The sequence below is a fragment of the Adiantum capillus-veneris genome, chromosome 3, assembly GCF_014529385.1.
Source record: "Adiantum capillus-veneris isolate H3 chromosome 3, ASM1452938v2, whole genome shotgun sequence".
In the NCBI taxonomy this organism is placed as follows: domain Eukaryota; kingdom Viridiplantae; phylum Streptophyta; class Polypodiopsida; order Polypodiales; family Pteridaceae; genus Adiantum; species Adiantum capillus-veneris.
The window spans coordinates 38654721-38675882 of NC_140933.1; the positions used below are offsets into that span (position 1 = coordinate 38654721).

Consider the following 21162-nt stretch of genomic DNA (forward strand, 5'->3'; position numbering starts at 1 on the left):
GTACAATTGCTTACCTCCAAAAAATCCAATGGGCTTGCTACTAAGGATGAGCACAAACGATGGCTCGAAGCCAAATCTAACCTTGCTAATGAGCAGTTAGAAGATATAAAAAAGGCAAGGCTTCTCTCCAGGGAGACTTTCCTTCAACCTGCAGCTTCTAATCAAGCTCAGTTTTTTAGGGCTTTAAAAATCAAGAAGAACCGAGGCCACGTCCGCTCGCTCTATGATGAGAAACGGACAACAATTCATAACCAGGATGAGATAGCTGGTCTGATGCTGAGCTATCTTAGTCAAATCATTGGACGGCCAGACATCCAGTCCCAAGAAGTGGAAGAAGCCAGAGGGACCTTACTTCAGAGTGTCAAGAAGAAGATTCCCCACTCAGAAGCTAATTTCTTGGAAAGGGCATTTTCCGAAGACAAATGTTTACTAGCATTGCAAGCCCTTGGCAAGGGAAAGTCCCCTGGTTAGGATGGGATGAGGGTGGAATTCTATAGAGAATTTTGGGACGATCTCAAGGTCCCAATCACAAGGTTGACCAATAAAGCCATTGTCGAAGGGTCGTTGGAGATAAGTGTAAAGAGAGGGCTTATCAAACCCATCCCAAAATAGATCTATTGTTCTCAACTGAAACATTGGCATCCTATAACGATGATGTTGGTAGCCTACAAAATCATTGCTAAAGTTGTAGCCCTCAGACCGGCTCCCTTACTAATCAAGATCATCTCTCCCCATCAACATGGGTTCATCAAAGGAAGGACCATTTACGATAACATCTTGGCAGCAATGGTGGGCATCGAGTACGTAATTGTCACAAAGCAAGAGTGTTTTCTGCTACAGTTGGACCGGATAAGGCTTATGACAAAATAACATGGATATATATAGAAGCCGTCATGGAAGCTCTAGGCTTTGGGCCTCGCCTATGTCATCTAGTAAGTGTATTGGGAGCTAGAAGCAAGTCAGAGCTCCTATTCAACGACAGAATTGTAGGCCCTTTTGAGGTCAAAAGGTCTATTAAGCAGGGATGCCCTCTGCCCCCCCCTGCTTTTTGCCATAGGATCATATCCTCTAATCACGACGCTCGAAGCTAGTGCGAAACTAGGGGAGTTGCAAGGCTTGGCTTTACCAGGAAATAGCCAACTCCTAGCAAAACTTTTTGCATACGATTCTCTCCTCTTCTTGAAGGCGTGCCCCCAGGTCTCATCAGGAAAGCTCTGGAGATTGTACAAATACTCTCAGTAGCTTCGGAGTCCCAATGTAATATAGAAAAGTCAAGGCTGATCTCCCTTTCGGAAAATGACTCATTTGACCCTTTTGACTAGTCGGGGGAGATTGTCACAAAAGGGAATATCTTCAAACATCTGGGAGCCCCCTTGGGGTTGGACGTAACTCACAAGCAAAGATTTGAGTGGGTGCTTGAAAAAATCAAAACAAAAATGAGTAGGTGTGAGTATGTTCTTCTCCCATTCCCAAGTTGGATAAAAGTGATAAATGCCTTTATGATTCCTTATATTGCCTTCACTAGCCCGCTTCTCAAGATGGCTAAGTGTCACTAGAAAGAATTCTTAAAACCAATAAAAAGGTTTTTATGGAAAGACAACACGAAATCCTCCAGGCCATGGCAATGGGCTCGTTGGGAATCAGCTGCTCAGCCGCAGAATCAAGGAGACCTCGGAATTTTGAACCCTGTGGCCCATGCAAAAGCTTGTTGCACCAAATTTGTTGTTTCCTTGGCTAAACAGGATCAAGTTTGGGTTGTCATGATCAAAGATATGATAGGAGCAGCTAAACTTGGCTCGAAAGGTGGAAAGTGAAGAGGAGTGGAGGTTCATGACAAGCTATTAGCCTCGACGTGGTCTACCCTAAGACTAGGGGACAACTCAGGAGAATTGGTAAGAAAATGCAATAGAGCAGCAGGAGTCTTAAAGTGGGGGAAAAAACCAGATACTTCAAGAACTCCATTTTGCATTGGTCCCCTTGGCTTTCCAAAGTTGTAAATCTACCACAAATTCCCTATTAGATAGAGACGGCCAAGGCGCTAAATAATAAGGGTCTGAATCGATTGGGGCACTTCTGGGACAATGACAACAAGAGTTGGAAAACCATTGACCTTCTGGTTACCTAGTACCAATTGAATAGCTTGGAGGTCTTGCTCGTCCACAAAGTGATGAAAGAGCTTGACAATATAGTGATGCCTATTTGTGATTCGGAGTTTGATTGGAATACCTGGAAATGGCCCGGAAGCAATCTGTTATGGAAACCCCATCCTAAAGACATTTATCATACAATGATGCATAAGAAGAATTGGTCTAGCCCCCTTAACAAGATATGGAAAAAACAATGGCCAGAGGAAAGGTGGGAGCAAGTAATGGAGAACATCTGGAAGCCAAAGGTTCCGCAGCACATGAAGGTATTTTTATGGAAGCTAATTTGGGGTGCTCTACCGAGACAGGGGTGAAGATTCAGAAAAGAGGGATTGGGTCAGATCGATGCTTGGGGTGTAGGTTGGCTAGTGAAGATCTGGCCCACCTCTTCATGGATTGCCCGACTATCAAAGGCCTCGCCGGGAGAATATGCAAGCGGGTCCAAAGAACGATCTATTCCTTGGAGGGAAGAACTCAGGTGGTCCTGCCCTCCTCATCAGCACTCAAATCGTCAGGTACTTCTTCTTACATAATGTATGGCAGACAAGGAACTGCCGTGTGTTTGAAGGAGGTCTTGAGGTGGCAAGCTTCGCAAAAATTATACAAGAAAGCAAAGTACTACTATGGACGCTCGGGCACAAACAACACTTGGAGGATTATTCTAGGACTACTTGCGCCTTGTTGTCAGCAGCGGACATGCCTAAGACGGGGAAAATTTTGGCCATCGGTAACTAAAAGATCTCAGAAGAACATGATAATGGACCTTATGTATCAAGGATAAGGGGGCGAGCTGGTAGGGATGGCTACCCTGATAGCCGATGTAATTATGGTCCCTGGATGATGTCATGGCTCAACACGAGCATGACAAGACCTTGTAATTATTTGGGTTGATTAATATAATTCACTCACGATTGTGAGTTTTGCACAAAAATAAATATAAAATCTGGCCATCATAGCCAAGTTCTAAGGGGATTTTCACACAATATAATAAAAGATGCATGTAATTGAGAGGGGTACCTCTCACAATAAGTGAAGGGTTGATTCAATTAAACACTACCATAATTATTTGGGGATGACACGATGCTAGTATTAGAGGAGGATTTCCATTACCCAAGTGAAAAAAAAGCGAGCAAAAGTAGAATTTTAAACAAAGATGAACAAAACTCTTATATTGCATCATCATAAAAGGGATAAAGACAATCACACAAAGCATGGTTGAAGCACCCGGAGAGATGAGAGGCCATATTATTGCTACAAAAAATGTCAACAAGTCAATGAAGAGAAAAGCCACATGACCCTTGAAAACAAAACTCATAATTGGACACCTTCAATTTGTTTTTTCTTTAATGGTAAATCTTGAGATTGAAAATACAAAGGTTGTTTTTGCTTTTGCTCTCATTTCTTGAACACTCTTTTCTCTCATACATTCACACACATTCTTAACAATACTCTTCATTTTTGGACAAGCCATCTTAAATTCTTTATCATTTCTTAGATTCTTTAACATTTCTCTCGCTTGTTAAAATCATTTCATAGTGTTACAAGCTTCTTTTTTTTTTTTTGGGGGGGGGGGGGGGGGGGGGGGGGGGGGGGGGGGGAGAGAGAGAGAGAGAGAGAGATGCCTCCAAAGAGGGAGTGTCTTGCGCACACAAAAATGAGAATGTGCGCAGTCCTAGGTAACTTTCAAGTTTCCAATGCTTGACCTTTTCAGTTCTCATGTGTTCAACCCACCCTTCATTTTTCATCTTAATAGCTTTTGGCTTTTGAAATACTTCAATTAATATTTCATTTTTCATGCATGCTCAACCCCCTTTACTTTCCATCTTTACAAGTTTTGGTGGAAATTTTGCTCAAAACAAATATGAGGCACCTACTTAGTTGACCAGACATACATAGTTGTTATTTGAGATTTTTGATCCTGCATCTTGTGAATCCAGATTCTGCTCCTAACTACTAAGTTGTTAAAACTTTGAGATTTTTGGCGCTGCATTTCGTTAGAGCCATACCAGCATATCAGAGGTAAAGGTCACCAGCAACACAATGGATGAGGCTCATGTGGAATGTGCTCACATTGTTCCTTACATGCCTCGATGTCACGACGCTCATCCTCGTACCAACCATTCTAGGGCACCCAACTGTTGACCATGGCCTTTTGATCATTTGCATTGGAGCTCGTGAGTGTCTCCAAAGAGGAGAGAAGCATCCAAGGGTAGACACCCTCATTCCAAGTAAGGCGAGAAGCATTCAACAGTAGACACCCTCCAAGCCATCTGCACATACATGGTCACATTATGAGTTGGAGAACCATGTGAGGCTTGCCAACGAACCGTTCCTTCTGTCATGTCGCATTCGCTGAAACTACGTAAGTACAATAGATCTCCTTTATGCTGAAGAATGTAGTTTCCAACATTTCAGACCCTGAATCCTTTTGAGAGGAAAATTGCATAATCCTTCTAAGCATTCAGGATTCTTTGAGAAAATAATCAATAAAATCTTCAAAACAACCTTACAACAGTACCTAGAAAGAGCTACGTGTCGCATACATGTGCATGCGCCAATAGTCTTCATGGCTCAGCAACCTCTAGAACAGTTAGTGCTGGTTGAGCACTGGTATTTATTGAAGAAATTTGTATTACAAATGTTGGAAAATTTTCTCATCTACTGATACAACAGCTGAATGCAGCCGGACGAGTGTTGGAAGTTAACATTACAATCACGAAGACAGTAAAGGGCTCCATCATTGCAAATATATATACACCCGAGGAAACCCATTGGCGATGTGTCTTTCCAACTAAACAGTCCCCCTCTTTCTTGCACCTGCCCATCACATCGTTCCATCTTCTGCTTTACTGCATAGACTTGAAGCTCACAGGCAACCGATGAACCGGATGGCAGGTTAGAAGACGTACGTCATTCCAACTTGTGGGGAGGAGGAACAGAAGGATGACAAGACCACCTTTACACACCTTCATGCTTGAGTACACTAAGGATGCACACCCAATGTTATCACGGCATCAAGAAGCCCAGAATAAAGAAGTTACTGTACTGCAGATTGCTTGGTGTTCAAATTTCTTTGGACAGCTTCATACACAAGAATGCAAACCACCGCAGCAGGAACCAGCTTTAATGTATTTGGCAGTAACCCTGTTACAAGCATTAGATGCCATACTTTCAATCAATAAAGTTTGTGTGTGCCAACGGGTTTGTAACCTAGTGGTTAAGGTGGCTATGTGTGCGTGTAAACAGCATGAGGTAATTGGCCTTCAGAAAAAAGGAAATTTCAAACAAGCAGAACTTAGTTATGACAAGGGAGCAAAATAGAAAGAAGAGGGTTGAACTCGAAAGTGAAAGTCCTGAGAGTATGGGTTAAACAAGAAAAGAGCAGGACCATCATATAATCTGCAAAGAAACTATTGTTGCATTTACTCTAAAAAGATTTTGGCTCAAATTTCAATGGACCACATATGCACCTTCATGCACACTAACTCCCCTCACACACCCATAGAACATAATTCATGAGCAACTGACAGATATGCCATGTTTCACCTGCATATAGAGAAGCCACTCCTTCATCTCGAATTATAATTCGAAAAGCTTGGAGCATATTCTGATAGAGTACTGAAGATTGCTGAGCAGCATTAGCCTGTTGAGCAAGTGACTCAATGCAGGTTACAAAAAATAGCGACAACAATGCAACCAAAGAGCTACATATTGTCTCCTTGTCCACAATGATTAAGAGTAATGTTGCCTTGATTATAAATCTCACAACATGCAATCAGAACATACTTGTAACCGTCGTTGAACAGTCTCCAGTGGGTATACCACAATTTGAGCAGCTGCACCCGCAAGAACCCTACAACCAGCCATGTCCAATTGTTAACAATGTTGTCTTCTCTAAAGCTGCTGCACTTCCGATCAATACACTTTAGCAAAGCTGATTAAAACTCAAGAGATGCCCATAGCTGGTGCAAGTCTACAATTGAATGTAGGCCAAGATAATAAAAGATAATAAAAGGGCCATACCCGTAGCATACACTTAATGGTAATCCAAGCTCACCCCCAGGCCCATTCCTCTGCCGGTGCCATTTCGTTAATTCATCAAACACAAAAAAGTTGATAGCAGCATATGGCGCAACCCGCATCTGCTCAACACAGACAACATTTTGTAAAATTTATGATCAAATTCCCAATTTCAGTGCAAGTAGAATTCAGAAATGTCCAACTTGGAGGGATCCAAAGGGATGAACTGTTCAATTCAAAGCTTAACCCAAGGTCACTTACCATATTTGGAACAATTCCCTTATAGAGCCCGAAAAGCCCTTTGCTGTTTAATATAGCTTGAGTAGATTGCAGGAATCCTTTTCGAGCTCCATTTACTTGGGTTGTTAATGCTGTACGAACAGTGTCAATAGGATGCGAGATAAAAGTTCCCGACATTGTAGCTATGGAGCCCATCAGCACAAAATCCTTTTCAGCAATATCCCCTTTCTTATTTTTCTTGAAGGAATCTTCCAAGCCTTTATACACTAAATACTCCACAACCTAAAAAGGTTTCAGCATCAAAATTAGGATTAACAAGTTACAGAGGAAAATTTGAGATTACTGATTTTGTACTCTGTCCAGGTCTGCAAACAATACCATTCGCTACAAGATTATAAAACCTAAATGGACACAGACTTTCCCAAAGCATACCACCAGGTAAGAGGTCATTCCTCATCAGCTGGCCAAATGCGAGGGCTTTAAAGTCCGTAAAATGTTTACCTTAGTAGGAGCAATTCTCATGAGGTTTGGCAGGTTGCCCCTAAATAGCCCTCCTACACCCTCCTCCCTGCACTCAATAAACTGGATGATCAGAAAAAACAGCATGGAACCCATAGAGTAACTCTACATGCTACTTACTGCCATAGTTTAGCCCATGTCTGAAATAGACCCTCCTTCATAAATTCTGGATTAACCATTGATAGTAACTGTGATACAAATTACACAAGTTCAGTATGGACATTGCCCCTTGAAATACATAGTGCGAGGAAACTCCAAAAACAAAAAGTTAAAGACAAAAAAGAATACAAATGAAAAATGATACACACACTGCATGCACGAGACCACCTCTTTATATAGACATGCAAAGTCTTTTGACTTTCCACTTCCATGAGGCTTTGCAGTTCCTAGACTCACCCTTCATTTATGCATTTGAGATGTTTTGAAAGGATTTTAATTTTTCTGAACTTGTGGAGACATAATAAGATATTCAACAAAACCAAAACATTCTCTCATTGACAAGTTCTTAGATTGAACAAAAAGACCTTCGCACAGACACAACCTGTCAAAGTGTCTCTACCTTCAAGCGTTCAAGTGGAGCCACCAATGACCTTGATATAGCAGAAGAAATTGTTCCAGCAAGAAGATGTTTTCTCAATAGCTCCTCCTTTTGTTTCTCCCGCTCTCCAGCCTTGCTAGATGTTCCTAGAAATTGCTAGTAAAATAAAATGAACTTTTCATGAAGGTAAGATTGAGTTCCTTCTGGGCAAGCAAGAAAAACATTTAAATGTTGGTCACTTGTAAAGAAATAGGTACCAGATGACAGGGGAAAAGAGACGTCAACATCACCAAGATCCATGTATGCCCTCTCCCAAATTCTTTTAGGGTCTCGCAAGTCATTAATAGTTGATACCATGAGAATGTCCCTATGCATGGAAGATAAAAGCTTTACAATCAGATCCAAAGGAAGATTACAAGGACACAAAAGTCCTTCAGGCTCAGCTTTTATTTGAAAATACAAAAGAAAAAGGAGAAAGAAAAAATAAGACAATTTTTATTGACATCTTCTAGAAGCCACAATGGCCAATGAGACAAATTTTCTGAACAGCTTCATGTCTCTGTGAACAGTAGACTTGTTCAAAAGCAGTTTTGAGGACGTGCGTGCGTGCGTGCATGTGTTTTGTACTTGGCTCTGATGAGAAATAACCTTATTAATGAAATTCCCACAATACAAAAATGTCAGTGACATAAATGCTAGAAAAAACCCTACCTGTAATCTGCATAATCTATTATGAACTCTGATTTTCCTCCTCTTATGTGATATCTGCTCGCCACTCTTTTTATAGCTTTATCAGTGAGCCTATGCTTCGAAAAAGAAAACAAAGGCAGATGTTAAAAATATCAAAAGCTGACAGAACATTCAAAAATACAGCAAGTATGCTATGTTTTCTCTGTGGATGAAGGAGAAACAAGACAAAAGCATTAACGTGTTATAGATTTCCGAGTAGAGGACATCACATGATCACACTTATTTCTTGTCATCGAATAAGACCCTAAGCTGAAGCAATGAAAACTGCATTGGCTCTAACTTGGGCATAATCTAGTCTTGAAATTTTGGAATAGCAAGTAGATCACCGCATCCACAGTTTTGATCATCTGATTTCATAGCTTCCCATCTCATTTCTTGAGCGGACAGGGTCAAACCAACCCTCTAAAGGATCTGGATCCCCAAGTTCCAACTCCGCTTACCAGAGTTGTATTTGCTTTTGTGCTCCATAAACAATATGTACAAAGAATTGTACCTTGATACTCTTGCAAAAATGGTACCTTACAATGAAGATCCAAACTGATAGATAACTTGGAAGTTGGTACCAGCCATCCACTCTCTCGGAAGTTGGTACCAGCCGTCCACTCTCTCAGATGCTATAATCTCCTTTACCCGATGGCTCCAAGCAACTCCTACCTCTTGGGCTGAGGCATGTCAGTATCGGGCTCTTAGATCTAGGTTTTACATGGCTGAAAACCATCTACTTGAAAACTTAAAAGCTAATGGATTGATCTGTTTTCACAGCTTCTAGGTTCAACATGAGGCTTCTATTTGATGAGGGGCAGATCTATCAGGGAAAAAGTATGTGATATCGCTGGATTGGCAGCTTTCTCGCGACCAAACTTGCAGCAAATAGGTCACCTAAGAGGGGGCTGGTATTTTCCTTCAACAATGCAGATGGGGCGGAGTTATTGACCTGGAGGCTCTTTCGCACATAGAAGCACGGAACACCCTTTCGGGGCCCTTGCATTGCTCGGAACACGTTCCAGTCACACGGCATTTTTAAAAGGCCATTCCGATCATGTGTCATTTCAATTTGTGTTTCAAATTCTTGCCCCGTTCCGGAATGTGTCCTAATATCGCTCCAATCGTGAAAAGCCCATTCCAAGATTAGAAAATAGCCAGCAAAGATGTTTTAAAGGGTTGTTAGAGCTTTATGTTCAGCTTCCAAAGGCTTTCACTCCTGCTTCCCAGCTTTCATGTGAGCACTTAGGCCCTTGGTTGTGGGTTGGCCACCCTTTTAGCCTCCTGGCAGGGATTCTAGGCGCACATAGGGTTGGCACCAAGAATTTTGCCCATTTTTACGTTTTCCCCGAATTTTGGACTTTCTATCTTGGTATTTTTAGAGGTTTTACCCAACCCAGCTTTGGCACACTAAAGAAGTGTGGCAAGTGTCTTCACTAGGTATCTTGTATTGTATCGCCTCTAAAGTTATTGAGTTGCCGGCTCTCTCTCTCTCTCTCTCTCTCTCTCTCTCTCTCTCTCTCTCTCTCTCTCTCTCTATTGGCCAGTTACGCACATCTTCTCACCAATTGCGGATTGAGACTGGGAGGTACAGCGGAGTACCAGCAGAGGACAGGACATGCCCCTTGTGTAACACGGAACCTGAGACAAAGCTACACTATACATGCCGCTGCCCCGTCTACTACGAGATACGAGGTCGCTTCCACTGCCTGTTCAAAGAGGGTTTTGGACCACTCTCAAGAGTCATGGGATACGAAGATCAGAGATGTCTGGGTTTGTTCTTACTCGAGCTGCGCAGTCACAGAGATAGCCTGATGAATGGCGAGGCTAGCCAGTCTCAAAGACGGATCACAGACTTCTTCAAAGCAGACACGGGATGGCCGCAAGAGCCACTCCCACAACAGAGCTCCCCCTTGTCTCACACCAGAGGCACACTGATTGACCGAGCGATTGAACTAGGGAAATCCAGGCGCCCACGACTGCGAAGAACTACACAGCATCGACGGGTTCTACGACAAAAAATTCGGAGCACGTTGGCCAGGCATGCACGACGCCCGGTCAGACTACTAACCATGGAGGAAATTGATGAGATTCGCCAACGACCGATGCTAGATCTCTTGTGATTTAGCCATCCCAACAAGCCACCCAAATTTTCCCGCTTAGTTTTATGCTTGGCTCACATCGACCAGCTTAGGCCCCCATAGTAGATATCTTTGTTTTGTACTATTGTTAGGTTATTTTGTTACTCCGACTTTGTATCAGATCCACCACTTTGTAACTTTCGGGTCTCATAGGTCATTATGGCCTTTTGAAGACGTTAATATAACATTTCATTTCATTTCTCTCTATACAGGTCAGTAGTGGGGCAGTGTAAGGTGCAGCGGAATGAATGTTGTATTTCCTCAAGATTAGTGATCTTTATTGCTCAAGGTTCCTTTTAGTTCTTAGGGAAGGAGAGAGCCTTCCGTCTTCTAGAGTGCTGTGATCACGACAAAGTGGGTGGATATTGTGCGTGCAAGTGAATGAGACTGAGAGAAGGGGAGAGAAGAGATACGACACCCGAGAGTTTGTAAAACCCTCCTCCGAAGGCCCCACTCTCGTCAGCGAGAGTGGTCTACTTTGATTGCACAAAGGTGTACAATGCGAATGCAATGGACTGATGCAATGGGACTATGCCGATGACGACGACGACGACTTGATGGCTGAAATCTGAGATCCTCTAATCCCTGAATTTCGGGACTGTTTCAGTGGCTGAAAATGACTGTTTTGGCTGCGTTTTTATGGCTGAAAATGGGGGAACATCTGCAACCGGTTTGGGGCTGATCTGCTTCTATGTCATAGGCTGAAAACGCTGTGCATTCTGATGCGGTTGGGCTGCAAATGCACTAACGCTGGCTGCCTTTGATCCTTGCCAAAACGCTGGCCTGCTGGGAATAAAAACGCTAATAGGCTGATGTCAAAAACGCTGATCTGCTGAGGTTTTCTGCGATCCCAAAACGCTGCAAGGCTTGGACAAAAACGCCAGCAAGGGAAAGGTGATGGCGATATCTGCAAGAGGATGAAACGCCAGGGGATAAGATCTGATGGCGATGCTGGATCTAGGAAAAACACCAAGGGGATGGGAGAGGTATGGCGAGGCTACGTGCTGAGGGGGGGTACTGCTGAGAAGTTGCCTGTCGAGCGGGAAGCTCCTGCTGCCTCTTCTGCCAGAAAGTGCTAACTTGGGTTTGCGTATATATTAACTTAGCAAAATTGCCCTACCTACTTTTGTTGGAAAGTCACTTAAAAATAATAAGTGAAAATACCAATAAATAGGGAAATAGGCTAAATACACTGGAAAATTCCCCTAACTGATGCTAATGGATTCTGATGGGAATTCCGATGATCATGTTGTGTGCAACCGGAGGATATGCATCTATGCTAAGTGACTGGGCATGCACGGTCTACGAATAGACTCACAAAAGTACCAGATCACTGCTAATCTAAACTGACTGGACTGAAGGGAACCGTGCTATAGTGTAGCTTGTCCACGGACACATAGGGTTGGAATGTGTCACGTGACATCCCCTCCTTTTCAAAGTGAGATACTGATACCGAACTGTATGGGGTCGAGGGAAATCAGCAATAGCATCCGGAATCCGGGAAGGGACTCTTCACCGACCCACTCTGATGTGTGGATCGTGCGGTACTTGAACTTCATAAAGGTCTGCAATGCTTGCTTCTTTGGGCCGCACCGAAAGCGACACAAAATCTTTTGAATCTCCTTCCTTGCTTCAACTTCGTCTAGAGACTTGCTTCTTTCGTCTTCAAGAATCTCCATGGCTGAAAATTCCTGAAACCATCTCCAACACAAAACCATGAACATACCCATTCCATGTAAAGTGAAGGAAAAAAAACTTGTCTTCTCTAAAGACTGTGTATGCAATGTAGATGAACAGAAAGACGGAGTGACAACCCGTTCATCAAACACATACAAACAATGAGATCGAATCTTTTCTGTTGGATCGAAATGAATCAACTATGGCAAATCACAATGGAAATGCCCATGCTTGGTGCTCATACAATCATGCGCTCTTTCGGAAATTGTGTCATGCCAAGGAAGAGACATGGAATGTGACTGGGGATCGAAGCAGAGAGAGAGAGAGAGAGAGAGAGAGAGAGAGAGAGAGAGAGAGAGAGAGAGAGAGAGAGAGAGAGAGAGAGAGAGAGAGAGAGAAGGCTCACGTTTTTGGAGAAAACTCAATAAATGAGTTTTGGGTTTTTCCCACTTTTATTCTAAGTGACTTTAAAAAACTGTGTCCAGGTTCATATTGAACCTAGACAAAGTATAAAAATGTCCCCCGCCCTCTGCTCCCGCCCACTCCCCACCTCGCCCCCCTGTCTCTGTCGCCCCACCCCGCTTCTCTTCCCCCCCCCCCCCCCCCCCCCCCCCCCCCCCCCCCTCCCAAGCTCCTTCTCCCCCTCCTCCTGCTTCAGTACCACAGTCGACTCAGAAGACTGGTCCCTCGCCGGCGGCTAGGAGATCTCTTGGCAGCGCCTTTGCCACGAGTCGCCTAGCGAGAGAGGGTCAACCCTTCTTGCGGCCCCCTCTGCAGATTCAGACATCTTCCCTTGCAGCTATCCCTCGTGGTCTGACGAGCATTGACCTCTGACGCCACTGGGATTTCTTCGATTACAGGTTCACTCGCTTTCTCGGCGATTCCGCAGCAGACCACGAGGCAGCCTGCTTCAGGGTCCACGCTTTGTTCTTCGCCGCTAGGGGGACAGAGGACAGAGGCCTTGGACTCAGCAGTTGGTTTCTCCTTCCCCCTCTGTGGTAGGACCGAGACAGAGTGGTCCCTCGACTCAGTGGTGGCATGGTTGCATACACAGGTTCTCGAGTTCTCTCACCACATGGGAGAACTTGGCGTTGCAGATTTGCTGCAGACTTTGTGGCCACTGGCCAAGTTTGCGGTGACACCCCCAAACTCAGCAGGATGTAGGCACATTGTGGTGTACTTTTTTACTGATACGCAGTGTTTGCCTTGCTATGTATACATTCATGAGGACTCTTGGACAGAAGAGGTTGCTTTACGCACGGCTTGCTCTGCTTGGGCTTGGACCAAGCACTCACTGCAGTCTCGCCTATCTAGAGGATGCTCGGATGCGGATTACTCCCCATCCAAGCCAGCCTCGAAGATAGCCCGTCTTGCTGCTGCGACAGCATCTGTTCTCTCTCGCTCCCCATGAGGATCGTCTCGTGGAACGTGCAGGGACTAGGTGGGCCCCAGTTTCAGCGACAATGGGGCTGATTGCGTCAGGAGCTTCAGCGTTGCCTTGTGGGAGGAGAGATTGATCTCCTTATGCTTCAGGAGCACCATTTGTCTGAGAGCCGCATTCGGCGATGTGGTCAGATTTTGCGTGGACGCTATGATACTTTTTGGTCAGTTGCTTTTGGACCTGGAGGCATCCAGGGTGGGGTATACATGACTATTGCAGACTCATTGCAGCAGGCCATTGTGGGCAGAGGGATTATTGTGCCAGGCAGGGCTCAGTGGATAACTATGCAGGTTCAGGGTGGCCTTGTGGGCTTCCTGAACATCTATGCGCCCAATGTGGCGAGTGCTCGTGCAGAGTTTTGGTCGCAGATTGTTGAGTCTTTGCCACAGGTTGACCATTGGTGTGTAGGAGGGGACTTCAACATGTTGGAGGACCCTTCTGACAGGATCGGAGGCAGCCATGCTACTGTGTATGGAGTCGAGTTAGCAGCTTGGGAGAGGTTGTGTATGACTTTGAGGGTCTCGGATACATGGCAGCATTTTGGCTTTGTGAGGCCTCCAAAGAGTCTTGCCTTCTGTAGATCGGACCGCAGAGTGGGAGGAGTAAATCTATCGCGCATAGATCGCTTCTACACTAGTGACCCTTTCAGTGACTTGGGGGGATCAGTGGGCATCCTGGCAGGGACATCCTTCTCGGACCATGCGCCAGTGATCCTCACAGTGGCAGACAAGCAGAGGAGTGGGAGCACGATGCTTCGCATCCCAGAGCGGGTCTTGTTGGACTCAGCACTCAAAGAGAGGGTAGAGGCTCTCTGGACAGAGGGCATGGACAGCCAGGCTCCACCTGCAGACAGAGTGGCCTTAGGCCTAGCTCAGCTTAGCCACTTTTTTCTCCAGGAGTCTCTCGCTCGACGGGCTGCAGCGAGAGAGGAGGAGCAACGTCTCAGACGAGGCATTGCTTCACTACAGAGGATGCAGGAGCAGCATCCAGACAGTCCATGGTTGGAGGAGCAGTTACAGCAGGCTCGATAGGAGCTTGCTTGCACAGAGGAGAGGCGCCATGAGTTTGCCTTTCACCGACAGGCATCTCAGTGGACTCAGGTGGGTGACAGAGTGACAGGTGCCTTTTTTGAGACAGTGGGACCTCGACACTCGCATGCCAAGGTCAATCAGTTGAGGAGACCCGATGGGTCAGTTGTTTGTGAGCCCGAGGATATGCGTGCAGTTGCTACTAACTTTTACCGTGAGTTACTGTCGGCTGAGCCCCAGTCAGAGAGACAGGATGCATGTAGGGAGCAGGTTTGGGCACAGATGCCTTGTCTTGTGAATGAAGAGATGCGCCAGAGGCTAGAGATACCTTTTCAGCTTGAGGAGCTGCACACGGCTCTTAGGGCCCTCCCTCGTGGTAGCTGTCCAGGTGAGGATGGGCTGACTCCCAGTTTCTTCTTGGAGTACTGGGACCTGCTTGGCCCAGATCTTTGTAGTGCCTTTCAATACATTTTGCACACTGGAGTGATGCCCGATAGCATGAGTGAGGGCCTGATTTACCTCATTCCAAAGGAGGGTGGCTCCTTGGATGAGATTCGACAGTGGCGCCCCATCACCATCCTCAACTCAGCCTACAAAATTCTTGCCAAGGCTCTGAGTTTGAGGATTCAGCCACTTTTGGAGAGCCTTATACATGGGACTCAGACAGGTTTTGTCAAGGAATGCAGTATCCTTGACAACATCTTCACTTTCTGGGAGGCTTCTGCCCTGGCACGACTCTGTGGGGAGGACCTTGTGATTCTTCTTCTCGATTTTGAGAAGGCATACGATAGAGTTGACTGGGACTTTCTAGAGGGCACACTACGCAGGATGGGCTTCTCAGATGCTTGGATCAGAGGGGTGTCAGCTTTGTACAGACAGGCTCACAGTCACGTGCTTTTGGCAGGACGTAGAGGTGAGCGCTTCATGCTCACACGATCGGTTAGACAGGGTTGTCCTCTTGCCCCCTTTCTCTTTTTGTTCTACGCGGAGGCGATGAGCAGACTTTTGGTGTCACAGCAGGTTGGTCTGAGGGGCTTAGCACTCCCTATACGGGGAGATGAGCTTCTGGACGCTGAGTTTGCCGACGACTCAGCCCTGTACTTAGAGGGCCAGGAGGCCAATTTACACAGATGTGAGCAGGCTTTGGAGACCTTCTGCTGTGCATCGGGTGCATTGATCAACTGGAGAAAGACAGTGGCTTTCTCGGTTGGCAGTGCTCCTGTGCCAGATTGGATGCCAGGAGAGGGTTTCAGGTGGATTCCTCCAGGGACTGCAGTTCGGTACTTGGGTTGTCAGGTTGGTTTGGACTTGTCCCTCGAGCAGCAGATTGCTCCTCTTCTCCTGTCCATCAGGAGAAAGCTATTACATTGGAGCTCAGCACGACTTTCGCTGGCTGGCAGAGTAGCAGTTGCCAACCATGTGTTGTTGGCGACTATGTGGTACATCACTTCTTGCTGGATCTTCTCGAGTTCTTGTATCAGCCACGTTGAGAGGCTGATTAGGAACTTCCTTTGGTCAGGTCGCGACACTCAGATTGCCCGAGCCAAGGTGGCTTGGTCGGTCATCACACTTCCTTGTTCTCAGGGAGGGCTTGGGATCATTGATCCAGCACAGCAGAGCAGAGCCCTTCTTGGGAAGTTCGTAAAGGGGATCGGGGAGCACCACAGACGGAGAGTGAGAGAGAGAAGGAGACACACGACACAGATATGAGTGGGGAGACTGTGAAGTGGCAGCTCCCCCTATACAGTATACTCACTATAAGTATAGGGTAACAATGGGCGGGCGTCCATGACCTGGGCGACCGGTCAAGGCACATAGGCCTTAACCCCAACAACCTCCAACTTAAAGGCCAATGTGCCTTTAAGCAAGATCTACTAGTGTACAACTAATAGAAGGTGAGATATTCTCTCAACCTATGCCCACTGACTCGATGAGCTAGTGCATCCGACTCTACTGATAGACAAACATCCCGCTGCGGAAGCCACACAGAGCTAGCTCCAAGCTCTGCAAAGAGTCTACAAGAGCTCATGCACTCCTGCAAGTATCGGTCCAATACCTGCAAACCTCCCCTATGCTCTGTGCCGAGATCAGTCATCGAACGACTGATCAACCCTGCTGCAAATTCTCCCACTGCAGCTGCTATGTCGGGCCTTGAGATCAGCATCTCGTACATGAGGACACCGAACGTTGATGCAAGCCTGGCAATCTCTGCCACCTCCAACTCAGAACTCAACTCATGGCAATCCTGTCCCCTATCATAGAGACCATGGCACTCTGACTCCGAGCTCTGGAGTGACTCCTCGTGCCCACCACATATCACATGTGTACCAAGAGTATCCATCTGTCCTGAATCTGCATCAAGCTCTGGCATAAGCATATCAAGAAATGACTCCACAATAGCCGACATCTCAGCATCCATGTGAGTCATCTCTGTCATCACCTCTGATGACTCATCCTGTTGTGACTCACTAGAGCTGTCCCGCTCTACCTGTGCATCCGTAGACGCAACCTGCACAACAAGGTCACTGCTCAGCACTCCATGCAAAGCATCCTGCAACCCACAAGCAAAAGAGACTCGCCTGCTCTCTCGCTTTCTACTTGGCTGCATGATCACAGAGACAGCACCGTCTCTCGCGTGATCCACATGCAATGGGTAACCTGTACCACTCCTGGCACCTCTCGCAATCACCAGCGAACCCAAATGCATCACAAAATCTCGCTCTCGTAGCGAAATCTGACATCCACAATCTCTAAGCTGACCAATCGAGATCAAACTCACTGTCAAATCTGGTACATAGCGCACATGTCGTAACAAGTAAGATGCACCACTCGGTAATGACAGTCTCACATCTCCTGTACCTGCTATCGCATGCACCGATCCATCGGTCAAACGTACACTGCCAAGCATCCCGCTAGAATAGCTACAAAACCATGCACGATGCGGCGTGACATGAAACATAGGATCTGCGTCTAGCAACCACTGCGAAGGGAGTGCACTATCCACATGTATAGCATCTCGTGCATAGCTCGAGGTAAAAGTGACATCCCCGTCACTAGTATACTCCGACACTACATGTGCCTCAACTGTCAAAGCAACTGAGTCCATGGCATCACTACATACATCTCTGAGACTGCCATGTCTCCTACGATGTCGCATACGACGAAAACAACGCCGTCTAATGTGTCCAGAATGACCACAATACCAACATATCACCTGTCGGCGTGCTCGTGAATGTACATGTCTCACACGAGTCCTTGATGACTCAGATCTATCATACATATCATGTAATCTGCGCCAAAGTGCTCTCGAAGTAGTCTCATACATAACAAGAGCATATACAGATTCCGCAAGGTGCAAAGAGAGTGTAGATAGTGCCATCTCCTCTAGCTCCTACCACTGATCGTCAAACATGGTTGAAGGTCTACCTGCATCACCACTCAATGGTCGATGCAACCCTCGCTGTGTCAATGCATCAAGCATACACTCTCTCCATGCCGCAAAGTCTGACCCATCAAACACGCGCATCTGTGAGAGGTCACAATCTGATCGATCACCTGTCTCTGCCATGAGCACAATGTAGCAAACTAGAAAGCAAAACCACCTCACCAACAACACCTGGAAATTGTCTACAAATATGGCCAGAAACACAATGTAAAACCTGTGAGACACTCCAAAATAGAGCTCCTGCAATGTCAATACAAGCCTCACCTGCTCTAGTATCACACTGCAATCTGTGAGCTAATCACCAAGCCCACACTGTGCGGTATCGATGCATACACACGCACAAATCTCCCACCTGCAGAGAACACCGCACGCAAATGCTGAGTGCAACCCGCAATCTCTACCTAGATCGCATAAATGATGCGCATAAAACTCCTGGGAAAATTTCGCCAAAGTTTCGACGTACAATGGCTATCAACACAAAATAACCATTGTCCTGCAAGCTCAATACAATGAGCAATCAATGCGCATCAAACTACACTCAATATACATGCATAAGCTCTGCAAAACTATGGCAAGCAATGCTCGAGATCACAAGACTCTCCCACCTGAGAGTAAACCATTGTCTCAAGCAAAGAAAGATACACAACTCCTCACTCTTGCGAGAGTGGATACAAAAACACAAAACTGTGTACAAACTGACAAAACCTGTCAAAGTGAGAGTAAACACTCGATCACAAACTATGGCGAGAATCTAGGAAAAATCCGACAGAATTTCCCCTCAAAACTGAGCAAAAAACTCAAGTACAATCTCTACCATAAACCATAACACTACTCAATGCCAATGAGTAGAAATGCCAAAATGGCTCCACATTTTCACATACAATGGCAATCCGCACTCAACGTACATCAACGGAGTGACTGCGCATAAGCAAACGCCAAAAGATTTGCAATCTGGAAACTTGATCAATGCGAAAACAATGCTCTCAAGAGAGCTTACCGGCACTTGAAAGTGCTCGCCAAAATGCATATATAATGGGCATCAACCATGTGCCATAACCATATGCAAACCATCCACAAAGACCATGAATCCAAGCACAAAATCACTGCCAAAGTATTTTGTGAAAACCAGTGAAAGAAGCTCCACTTGTGCGCTCCAAAAACCTGCGTCTCTCAAGAGACTGCTTCGGTGGTGTGTAAACGCCTCCGTACTTTCTTGCCCAAGTCTACCAAAAAACCCTCAAACCACAAGCTAAACACAAGCTGCAATTGCATCTTCAGCTCAGAATTTATGCACTCAACTTCAAGCATCTCCCATGCTTCCAAAAGTGCATCAAACTCGCACACAATGCAACAACAGAAAATCTGGAATTTTTGTATACAGTTAGTCTGAGCTGAATAGCAAAATGGTGAGCAATTTGCAAAAAGTTTCTTCTGCAAAGTTGTAGACCACGTCGAAACAGATGGGCATGGCGGGGGGACAGAATTCTCAGATCTGCATTCTACAAGGAGAAAAACGAATCTGAAAACAGTGCTGCTGCGCACACAGTTTTAGGGCAGCACCTTCACTTACACACAATCTTCCACACTCCTTTCTGAGCTTCCACAAGAGCATACATCACTCTCAACTGAGCTCACAAGCTCCTATTGCATTCTCACAAAGCTTCCAAGCTTTCTTGATCTCTCCACCGCCGAGAGCGAGCGAGCTATCGTCTCGAAGCTCTCAAAGCCGTCGTGCTCTCCGCAGTCACCATAGCTCTGATACCAATTGACGGGGATCGGGGAGCACGATAGACAGAGAGTGAGAGAGAGAGAGAAGGAGACACACACGATGTGGGTGGGGAGACTGTGAAGTGGCAGCTCCCCCTATACAGTATACTCACTATAAGTATAGGGTAACAGTGGGCGGGCGCCCATGACCTAGGCGACCGGTCAAGGCACATAGGCCTTAACCCCAACAGTTCGTCGTCAGAGGACTTCTTCTAGGCGAGGAGGCGTGGAAGGGTTTCTTGCTGCAGAGGCTTCGTGCCAGGGTGCCTCAGTCAGGAGGCCCTTGGCAACCTTCGACCAGATGGATCTTTACAGAGTTGCGCCGAGTTGGTTTGAGTAGGAGACTGGAGGACCGATTCGCTATGAGTTTGCTTCGATCTTGGGAGCTCTTACGGCGTGGCCTAGAGCAGAGACAGCCGACGTGCACGGAGGAGCGCCTACGGCAACCCCTCGTCTGGAACCCCATGGTTAGCACTCAGAGAGGCCACTTGGTTGGGAGTCGGCCTCATGTTTCTTGGGGTCCCATGGCAGCAAGTTCAGCGCGCTCTCTAGGTGACCGGCTAGCGTTCACAGGTTTGTCAGAGGAGGTGCAGGCTGTCCAGCTACAGGGCATGAGAGGGGTGCAGAGCATGTGTCAGGACATTTTTCAGAGTCGGTTCCAACTGAGCGGCTCACGCCTCTCGAGCCAGTAGCACCCCGGTGGATGGGAGCCTTCACACGACTGGAGGTTCTCATTTCAGTCAGGGCTTGCTCAGAGATTGTCCCAGCCCTGTTCTTCGAGCTTCAGGGTGGGGGACGATTACAGCGAGTTGCAGTAGAGGCCCCGCAGGTAGCAGAGTGCTGTTTCCAGAGGATCCGAGTTGTGGGCATCTGTGGGAGGACTTGAGTCATCGACCCTGACCCAGCAGCTCTTGAGACAGGACACTGGAGGCTATGGGCTTGGGAGTGCTGTCCACTGGCACGAGTACAGTGGGATCCTGGTGAGTGGCTATGGAGGGACCCCTTCTCTTCTGCAGACCGCCCAAGAGTCCCCTTTTTTCAGTACACTGTTCGGCTTGGACGTCATATACTTGCAGCACAGAGAGAGGCCCGCCCCGCTGCAGCACGTCATTGGCAGGAGGAGGGCCTCACAGTAGAGTTCTTGGCAGCTTTTTGGCAGAGGCTGTGGGACTCCAGACAGTCGAGGCGCGTCACTTTGTTCCAGTGCCTGGTTGCACACAGAGCCACAACAGTAGGGAGCTGGCTTGTGCATAGTGGTCTCTCGACCGCATGTGCAGCCTGTGACCAGTTGGTGGAGAGTCAGCGTCACTGTCTTTGGGACTGTCCTTCGGCCAAACAGGTGTGGCTACGAGTTCTTCGGCTGATGCCTTCCCTCTCCACGGCTCGACGGTACACTTGGGGGGCAGCGGCTTGGTCCACCCTCATGGGCCTGGCACTTCAGTTTGAGCTATCTTCCACCAGCAAGATGAT

The 21162-nt window shown here is 46.6% G+C and overlaps 1 protein-coding gene across 1 annotated transcript in view; it reads right to left on the bottom strand.

Annotated features, from left to right (window-relative positions):
• Positions 1 to 4724: 4724 nt before the first annotated feature.
• Positions 4725 to 21162, bottom strand: part of LOC147460781 (uncharacterized) — a 101736-nt gene continuing 85298 nt past the window's right edge. The window contains exons 5-14 of the mRNA XM_086508482.1: positions 8173 to 8262; positions 7719 to 7828; positions 7483 to 7607; positions 7044 to 7111; positions 6906 to 6972; positions 6426 to 6686; positions 6168 to 6286; positions 5931 to 5997; positions 5691 to 5787; positions 4725 to 5288 (exon numbers count right to left, since the gene is read on the bottom strand). Of these exons, the coding sequence (XP_086364608.1) occupies positions 5182 to 5288; positions 5691 to 5787; positions 5931 to 5997; positions 6168 to 6286; positions 6426 to 6686; positions 6906 to 6972; positions 7044 to 7111; positions 7483 to 7607; positions 7719 to 7828; positions 8173 to 8262 (1111 nt within the window). The 3' untranslated portion in view covers positions 4725 to 5181. The remainder of the gene's footprint in view (positions 5289 to 5690; positions 5788 to 5930; positions 5998 to 6167; positions 6287 to 6425; positions 6687 to 6905; positions 6973 to 7043; positions 7112 to 7482; positions 7608 to 7718; positions 7829 to 8172; positions 8263 to 21162) is intronic.